Source organism: Gossypium raimondii, chromosome 11 (assembly GCF_025698545.1).
Source record: "Gossypium raimondii isolate GPD5lz chromosome 11, ASM2569854v1, whole genome shotgun sequence".
In the NCBI taxonomy this organism is placed as follows: Eukaryota; Viridiplantae; Streptophyta; class Magnoliopsida; order Malvales; family Malvaceae; genus Gossypium; species Gossypium raimondii.
In genome coordinates this window covers 18503895-18513932 of record NC_068575.1, presented here as the reverse complement: position 1 = coordinate 18513932, position 10038 = coordinate 18503895, and the positions used below count along the sequence as shown (strand labels likewise).

The 10038-nt window shown below is 32.1% G+C and overlaps 1 protein-coding gene across 1 annotated transcript; it reads left to right on the top strand.

The window, feature by feature from the left end:
* The first annotated feature begins 203 nt into the window (after nucleotides 1-203).
* LOC105804385 (transcription factor CSA) lies at nucleotides 204-2384 on the top strand. Its single transcript, XM_012636983.2, has 3 exons — nucleotides 204-1055; nucleotides 1304-1738; nucleotides 1870-2384. The coding sequence occupies exons 1-3, from the start codon at nucleotides 593-595 to the stop codon at nucleotides 2121-2123; spliced, it is 1152 nt and encodes a 383-aa protein (XP_012492437.1). The 5' UTR covers nucleotides 204-592; the 3' UTR covers nucleotides 2124-2384.
* Nucleotides 2385-10038: the final 7654 nt, after the last annotated feature.

Below are 10038 nucleotides of genomic sequence, written 5' to 3'. Positions count from 1 at the left end.
TAGTTTTGAAGGTGAATTTTCAAAGGCAATTAATAAAGTGATGTAAGAAATAAGAGTGTAACATAAACCTGAGATTTCGTTGTTCACATGCATCGAGTTGAGTTAATAAAATCCTTTACCAACTAAGTGATCTCTCTTTTTTAAGTTTGTTGTAACTTGTAACCCTTTTCTGTTTTTATAAATTTATTGATTGATGGAGAAAAGCAAAAGGGTGCTGAGAAAGAGACAAACAGATTCTGGTTTTGGACCAAACCCCGATGAGAAGGAGAAAATGAGTCACAGCCAACATCAATACCAACACTTTTCCAAACCAAAAACACCATTCCCACAGACACTGCGACACACACCACCACCCACACGAGCGGGTCTCGAGTTGCATGCAACCCCATCGTCCTCTTTCTATTATTTTAAATAAAATGAACTAATAACCTTGCCTCTTTTTAACCTTGATTTTTCCCTTTCATTCTTCTCTGCCCCTTCCTCCTTACTCCCTCCCATGGTTGTCACAGCTAGCTAGCTACCTTCTTTCTTCTTTAACTGGTCTTGTTTTTCTTGCTTTTCTTTTCTGGGTTTATCCTGGTTTTTGGTGACAATGAGTCTACCAAATCTAAATAATGATTTCGACTGCTGCTCTGGGGTGGTTAAAGAGATGAACTTTTTAGCTCCTCCTCCTATTCTTTCTCCTTCTGTGGAGAGAGATTCTACAAATCCTCAAATGGGGTTTCAGATTCCAAGCTCTTTGATGGAACAGCACAATAAATGTTTGAGCTTTGAGCCATTAGAAAGCAGGGGAACCATGAGAGCTGCTGCTTGTTATGGGAAAGATGGGGTTTTGGGTGATGAGAAAAAGGGACTGGCTTTGAATTTAGGGGTTGAAGTTGATGATGTAAGCAATAAGAACTCAGGTGCTGTTGGTGGTACCAAAATTGGACACACTAAGCTTTGTTCTAGAGGCCATTGGAGACCAGCTGAAGATGCTAAGCTAAAGGAGCTTGTAGCTCAATATGGTGCTCAAAATTGGAACTTGATAGCTGAGCATCTTGAAGGAAGATCAGGTAACTCAACTGAACTTTTATGTCAAACAAATTTACCAACAATTTTAACAAGTCCCCCATTTTTTTAGCTTGATCTTCACTAGACGAAAAGGAAAGTTTTTGTTGGTTTTTTTTCCTACATTTGTGAGGGAAGGTCTTAAACAATGCTTTGAATCTGATTGATGAAATCATCCAACCGATTAAAGTTCCATTTTGCTATCATTAGTTTTGCAAAAAAGTTGAAACTTGTTTATATATATGATTGGCAGGGAAGAGCTGTAGATTAAGATGGTTTAACCAGCTAGATCCAAGAATTAACAGGAGAGCTTTTAGTGATGAAGAAGAGGAGAGGCTGTTATCAGCACATAGGGTGTATGGAAACAAGTGGGCAATGATTTCTAGACTGTTCCCTGGCAGGACTGATAATGCAGTAAAGAACCACTGGCATGTTATAATGGCTAGGAAACATAGAGAGCAATCTAGCTTTTATAGGAGGAGAAAGCCTTGTTCTTCTTCTTTTGCTTCTCAAGCAGTCCCTAAAGGACTGGATGTGACTTTTCAAAACAATGCTTGCAGTGATCAATCAACAATTTCCAGCAACATAGATGAATCTGCCTCTACTTGCACTGATCTATGCCTCACTCCCTCACCAGCTGAAGTACCCCTTGGATTTTTCTCCAGTTTCAGTCCTGTTCTTCAAACGGGTATGCTTACTTTTTCCTATTTTTATCAAAAGTTACACTAATCATTTACTTTTTCATGGTGGGTTGTCATTTTTTTTTATCTCATCTTAAACAGTAATAAGAGTTGTGAATGTAACTTTTTTGTTTTGCAGGTCCATCACGTACCAAAGAAAATGGGGATTTTGGGAAGCTTTATGGCAGTGGCAATGTGTTATACCAACAACAAGGACCAATGGGAGTGGCTAATGGTGTGGACCAATCTACTCACTCATCAGACTCAGAAGTTACAGCAGGCGAGCCAGTGGGCACAAATAAGACCAACCATTCCATAGAAAGTGAAGATGGAAATGAGAAGAAGATCCACAACATGCGCTTCATTGATTTTCTTGGAGTTGGAGCTTCTTGAACACCATCAGCTCTCTGTTTTTTTGGAGATTAAAACTAAAGATATCCTGCTGAAAACAGTGGAAAAAATAGAACAAAAGTTTTGTTAGGCAGTTGAAATGATTGGCAAAAAATGGGAGCTATAGTCCTTGTTTGTATAGTTTAGTTTTCCATGGATGAAGAAAAAAAGGAACTATAGTAGAGAGAGAGAGAGAGAGAGAGAAAGTTCTAACTTTAAGCAGCTATGAGTTTATAATAAATAAATCTTCAAAACTTTTTTATTTGCATTAGTTTTGGTTTTGCGATTATCCAAGCAAACGGCTGCTAGTTTGCCCTCTCATTGAATATTACAATTGCTGGATCCATTTTTCAGTTAATTGGTCAAACCTTGTCTACTGTTTTACTCCCCCATTGAACTTGATTGAGATAATTTAGCAAGTTTGTGGTGAGAGATTTTTGTCCCGTTTGGGTAGTTGTAAAACTATAGTAGAAAATTATAGTAGACATCTTGTATTAAGAATCGGATTCTATTCTCCTTTATTTAAAAATTTAAGTAATTTCGTATCATTAAATTAAAGAGCAAATTGATTTTTTTATTAAAAATTTCATCTATTTATACGGTTAAAAAACAGTTCATGTACATTAGCATGATATACAAGTGGCATGACACATATTACTGTTTGGTTATGCGGTCAATCACGTCAGTCTTTAACAATATAAATAGATGAAATTTCAATAAAGAGGACTAATATGCTCTTTCAAGCAATGTACAAAAATTAATTTACCCATTTTCGAGTAGATGAAACAAAATGTAATCTAATTCTTAATACGAGAATTTTATAGTACTTTTACCTCCCATTTAGATATTTAATTTAATTTGAATTTAGTTAATGATATAAGAAAATCTAAAAAAGATAAAAATCAAAGGTGGGACAGGAATAACTAAAAATAACATATAAAACTCCAATGGCAAACATTTATAGTCCATTGTTGTAATCAATAATTTTCTTAGAAGGATGAAGCTTCATTTTCTGTCCATGTAAGTATACATAACCCATTTAACTGAAATGAATGAAGCTGCCCATCTTTCATGACTTTTCATAATTAGTTTGACCATGTTGGAGTCAATCACTATCCAGTAGTTAAGGCAGGACCACCAAGTTGATGGAAATAGCAGAAGTTTGATGGCTAACATCAAATGGGGCCTACCTATCTTGCATCAATGCTTCTTAGATACTATAAATGGTCAATTATGAGAATGTTTTTATTGTCAACCAAACTAGGAGATTATAACTCTACAATTTCCTCATTTTTATTTATTTATTTCTAGGAAATAAAAAAAATCAAATTATGTAAACAGTCCATGAATTATTTGACTTTAATCTTTAGAGTTTGATTCTAAAGAAAACCATTAGATTCTTTTAATAAAATTATGTGAATTTTTTTATTTACTAAGAGTGGATTTAGATGGGAGCTGTGGTACGGTACGGAACATTTAGTTTACTTTTTCTTTCACATTACAATATTGCTATAGTATCTAATCTCACCGCCACCGCTGTTTTTACACTAACCGCAAACACCGTCTATCCAAACCTACCTTAAGACGAAATAAAAAGCTAACTTCACATGTACAGTCAATTTTTTTTCCCTCATTTCCTTTTATCTTCGAGAACTTGTTCTTCTTTAGTTTCAAAACGTTAAATCCTGCTATTAATATTTGTACTTTGCAAAAGTTATGAGCTTAGTCTTTGTACTTTAATTTGGTCATTTTTAATACTTATACTTTTCAAATTTTAAAATTTCAGTAATTAACAAATGATAATTGTTAAATTGATTAAGCTAAGTTATGCTATTTCCAAAATTTGATAAGGCAAACATATAAGCATATGTGTAATGTCATGCCAACTTGTAATTTCCACGTATTGCTCACTAAAAATCATGTTAATGAATGAGTGAATATTATTTGCGTCAAGATTGAAATTTCAAAATTCAAAAAATATAGAGACTTAAAATAATTTAATTGGAGAATATGGACTGACCAGTTTAACATTGATATTGTGGTTGAAAAGTGTTTTTGAAAAGCTTACTTTGAAAAAAGTGCTGCCAAAAAGTGTGGTTTGTTAATTTAAGGTGTTCAGCATTGCTATAAAAAATTGTAATGGAAAGTTAAAATCTCTATTTTAGACATGATATTGAAAATTTTTAAATAAATTGATTTAAATAAATTTTAAATAATTTAATATAGTTATACATAAAACCTGGAACTGTACACATAGCACATGATTAGTATTTGAGTTTAAACAAATAGATTTAATTGCTACTGTTTGAGTTAAATCTAAAATTTTAAAATAAATTAACTATTTGAAAAGTACATGAACCAAATCTATTTTTTAAAGTACAAGGACTAATAGCAAAATTTAACCATTTAAAAACAACAGGTTTAGTTAGCGAATGGAATAATCCTTCCCTCATTTTTCCATAATTAGTTTGGTTGGAATGAACGAGGAATGATATTCATCCTCTAATCTTGCCTCTCTTGCAATACTCACTCTTTTAAGATACCAAATGGACTCTTCCATCAAAGAATAGGAAAATAGAACTTACTTTTATATTTTCCTTTCTAAAACAATCAAATGTTGGGATATTGAAGAGAGAGAGAGAAAAACTTTTAATATTTATAAAATATTAAATTAATACAAAAAGTATTTATTGAAATAAAATATTGATTATATTTTTAATATTATTTAATTTTAAAAGCTCTTAGATAATATTCATTAAATATATAATATTTACAATATAATTTTAACTAGAATTTCAAAATTTTGGTTTTAAAATAATTATTTATTATGGTGTTATATTATAGATGTGTGCATAAGTTGACCAATTTCTTAGGTTTGGTAGACCCATTTTAAGTCGATAAAATTATATGTTTAGTTTAATTATAAAAATATATAAATATTAATATAAAAAATTATTTAAAATTATATGTTTAGTTTAATTATATTATATCACTACACCAAAACAGGTTTTTAGCGGCATTTTTTTAGGCCTTTAGCGGCGCTTGTGGGAGCGCCGCCAAAAATGCCGCTAACGTTTTGCAGCGTTTACAGAAAAAAATGCCGCTAAAGGTCATCTTCTTTAGAGGCGCTTCGAAAAAAAACGCCGCTAAAGATCATGTTCTTTAGCGGCACTTAAAAAAAAGACGCCGCTAAAGATCATGTTCTTTAGCGGCGCTTTCAAAAAAACCTCGCTAAAGATCATGTTCTTTAGCGGCGCTTTCAAAAAAACCCCGCTAAAGATCATGTTCTTTAGCGGCGCTTAAAGAAAAACGCCGCTAAAGATCATATTCTTTAGCGGCGCTTGGTAAAAAACGCCGCTATAGATCATGTTCTTTAGCGGTGCTTTTGTAAAAAACGCCACTAATTTTGGGATTTTTGTAAAATAAAATTTTCCATTTTGTCAGTCCTCCTGTAACAACAAATCAAAAGCAACCAGATCTAAACCAGCCAAAAACAATAAATTTATATAATATTTCAAATTAAATGAATAAAATAATATTAATATCAATAAATAAAAGTGAATTCATAATTTTCTTTACAAAAATGTTAAAAGTTAAAATGATAAAAATATTTATGCAATACACTATGACGGCGGAAGTTACGACTGCTGAAACATCTTCATCACAATCTGAAGCTGCTGTTGAAGTTCGTCGTACTTTTGCTCTGCTCTGCTTCTCTCGATGGCGCATCTGCTTTAAGTTGGAGCTGGAGTTCTTCATATTTCTTTTGAACCTCTGCTTCTCTCGCTGCTTCTTATGCTGCAGCCTCTGCTTCTCTCGCTGTAGCCTCTGCTTCCCTCGCTGCAGCCTCTGCTTCTCTCGTTGCCGCCTCTACTTTAAGTTGCAGCTGGAGTTCTTCATATTTCCTTTGAACCTCAAATGTGGTCGCTTGCATCTGAGCCATCTGGTCTTTTAACCTCTGAACTTCAACTTGAGCCTGACTCCCTGAAGCCATGTATTGCTGCGAGCTAGATCCAAAATATTGGGTTGGACTAACAAAAGATCCTTGAAATCGAACCCGACCATACCTTTCAGGACCCAAAACTTCAGTAATAATCTGGTTATCAATGTCTTCAGGATGAACAGAACTATCACTAGAAGCAATCGCTTCGTACTCCGCCTTTTTATCCTTTAGTTTTTCCTAATAAATAAATCACATAGTTAGGAACGCAATATATATTAAAAAAACAAATGCAACATAACAATAGTCGCATTACAAGCAATGAATTAAACCATTAGAAAATAAATACTAAAATAACTAAAACAAGTCAAATCATATTAAGTAAACGTACCATAATTTCACCAGCTTCAGGAGTCATAGCAGATCCATCTTTCTTCCTATGTGTAATTTCAAAAAGTTGAAGGCGTCCAACTTTTTGACCGGACGACCGTTCCTACAGTATAGTAGTAAAAATATTATTTAATGGAAAGTTATACATATTTGAAAATATTAAAAAATTAAAAATACCTCCGCCTCAGCTACACATGCAAAACTTCTCGACCCGGCTGTGTGGGTGAATTTTTGTTTCTGCCTGCTGCTTTTTCCAACTCGTTCACAATCCTATGTTATGAAATTTTTAGTACGTAAATAGTAAATACTATAAACCAAAATAATTACAATAGTTTGGAAGTACGCCATACCTCGCCTTTCTTCGAATGCCAAAATTTAACCGCATCTTCCCATTGGTACTTCAACATACCCGGCGGGACATTTTGCAATTTCTCATCGAGGGTTGTTTTTGTCTTATAATAATATTTCTTCAAAGTACTTTTATGGTCTCTCCATCTTTTTCCCAATGCCTTCTTTACATAAGCATCCGAGACCTCTAAAGCAAACTTCGCCTACAAAAAACACAAGTTAATAAAGTAAATATAAATGAAACTATTTCTCAAGCATTACAGATGACATTAATATTTTATTACCTTGATATTATCGAGGGCTTGGTTTTTGTTGCTATCAGGCATTTGATGCCATGACTCGTAGTTGATAGGCAACATATTCGCATTTCGTGCTAAAATGCCCATGTATCCTGCTAAAAGTTGAGATTCTGATCCAACAGGCTGACCAAAACTGTTTCTGCATACCTTGACACGCTCGACTGGATCTAACTCGTATAAATCTGTAAGTAGCGTACGTCCTCGACCTCGCCGCTTCTCCATTCGGCTCTTCATGATGTACACTTGTTTCGGGTTCGGTAAAAGCATTTCCACCGAGATTACAATCATCAGATGCCACAAAGTCGGCTGGGAACGACTGTAAACCATGATTGTGAATATTAAATGCTTCCCACAACATCCCTTCCATGCCATCCCCTCTAACAGACTGATGGTAAGCAGTACTATCATAAGATAAATCCATCCTTGAAGAGGAAGTACTAGGCGGGCATCCTCCATGAAAAGCCATTGTTTATAACCCCGAACAAACCCATCAACAATTAGATGCTCATATACAACTTCACAATAATGCCAGTTTATGTTGACACACTTCTTACACGGGCAAAGAATCATGTTCTCTTGGCTTGCATATTGAAATGAAAAATTTAGAAAAGTCTGTACTCCATTTCGATAACCGTCGCTTACCTTTGACAAATTCATCCAAAACCGGTCCATTTCTTATTTCTTGAAGTCTGATTTTCACCAGAAATTACAAGGGTAAGTTGTTCAGTGGTAAGTATAAATGAGTTATGTAAGTATATCATATGATATATAATCATAGATAAATAAATTATGTAAGTTATGTACGTGTATAAGTTATGTAAGTTATGTATTAAGTAAGCTATGTAAGTTGTGTATTATGTAAGTTATGTAAGTTATCAAAGTAATGTATGTTATGTAAGTTGTAAGTTATTATGTATTATGTAAGTTATGTAAGTTAAATGTATTATGTAGGTTATGTAAGTTGTGTAAGATATTTAAGTTATGTAAGTTTTGTATTATGTAAGTTATGTAAGTTATGTAAGTTAAATGTATTATGTAGGTTATGTAAGTTGTGTAAGATATTTAAGTTATGTAAGTTTTGTATTATGTAAGTTATGTATGCTATGTAAGTTAAATGTATTATGTAGGTTATGTAAGTTGTGTAAGATATTTAAGTTATGTAAGTTTTGTATTATGTAAGTTATGTATGCTATGTATTATGTAAGTTGTTATGTTATTACATAAGTTATGCAAGTTTATATATAAGCTTGTAAATAACTTATGTAAGTTAATATGTAAGTAATGTATTATGTAAGTTTATATAAACTTTTTTTATAAGTTATGTATTATGTAAGTTAAAAGTAATGTATTATGTAAGTTTACATATAAGTTTATGTGATAGTTATGTAAGTTTATATAAATATTAATAAGTTATGTAAGTTCTTGTACATACAAATTTTGGTTGTGTAAGATATGTATGATGTAAGTATATCACTTTTTGTATCTTATTTATAATTATTTTAAAATTATAATATATTTATTAATAAGTTAAATTAAATTTATTAATAAGTTATGTAATTTATGTAAACACAATTGCTAATTCATTGATATTCAATAAATTAATTGATCAAATTATTGTATGAAAATGATTATTAAACACTAACATTCAATCAGTTAATCGCATCTAACATCGATAGTTTATTAATTTAGGAGTAAATTTGATAACTCATTTCTTTGCCAAAATCGATAAATTTCTCACATTAAACCGAATAAACTAATCGCCCATAATTTATTCAAATACTCAAAAACATAAAGTGCTTTAAGAATTGGCATAATCCGAAATTTAGTAAACTCTGTAGATTGTTTTTGTTTGGGTAAACAGTTCGTGGAGACATATCAAATCATAATTTAAACATTGCAATAATGTAATCAGGTAGCTGCAAAGTTACATGCACAAATTATAAGTAAACAGATACCCATAGGTTCAAAACCAAAAAGCTTAATTAAAACTCCCTTTTAATACTAAAAAATAATAAGTAAACTATTAAGCTGAAATATATCAAAATCAGAAATTTAAACATTTGGATGTGTTTTTGCAAGAAAACTATGTAGGGAAACATAGGAATAAATACCTCAAATTCCCTCAAATTCGAAGCAAACTTCTGCAAAAAAAATAACAAAACACAACTAACTTCGTACCAAAAAAAAGGAAAAAATTACAACAGAAGTAAACAGAGGATTATTTAACTACATTTAGATTCAAATCAATGTAACAATTTTAATTATCACAATAATCAACTTAATATGAATTGATAAAGTAACACTCAATAATTGAATTGTACGATTCAATCAATTGAAGTGAAGAAATCAGAAGTTGTTCCAAGGTTAATGTCTCAACTCTCGAGTAACTAACAAACACATAAAATTGACAATTTTCTATTAACACTGCAAGTAATATTTTATCCGCAAAAATAATTTCTTCAAAAATATTAACACCGCAAGTAACTAACAAACAAATACATATTCAATTTAACTTCAAAAATAATTTCTTCGACTCCTTCAATCAACTATTTTATCTGCAAGTAATAGCTATAATAAAATATATTTATTAAGAAGTATTTCGAAGATCACCATTCTAAAAACTTATAACTGATTTCAACTATTTGACTCAAGTCAGTCGCTAATCGTTTAATCGGATCGGATTGGGGTTTAAGGAAGCAAATGAAAATGCAGCAACAAGGCATCAAGGCAACACAGAAACAAACCTTAAAAAATTATTTCAATTTTATCTAATGCTTCAGTACATTGTTGAAGTAGTTTAATCGAAACCCTAAACCCCAAATAGCTAGGACTGAAACAAAACCCTAAAAATTCCACGATAAATACCAGAAACGGCTTACCTATTTAATCGACAAATCTCGCAGCTTTGCCCACCTTGTTTGAAGATCGACTCCAACCTATT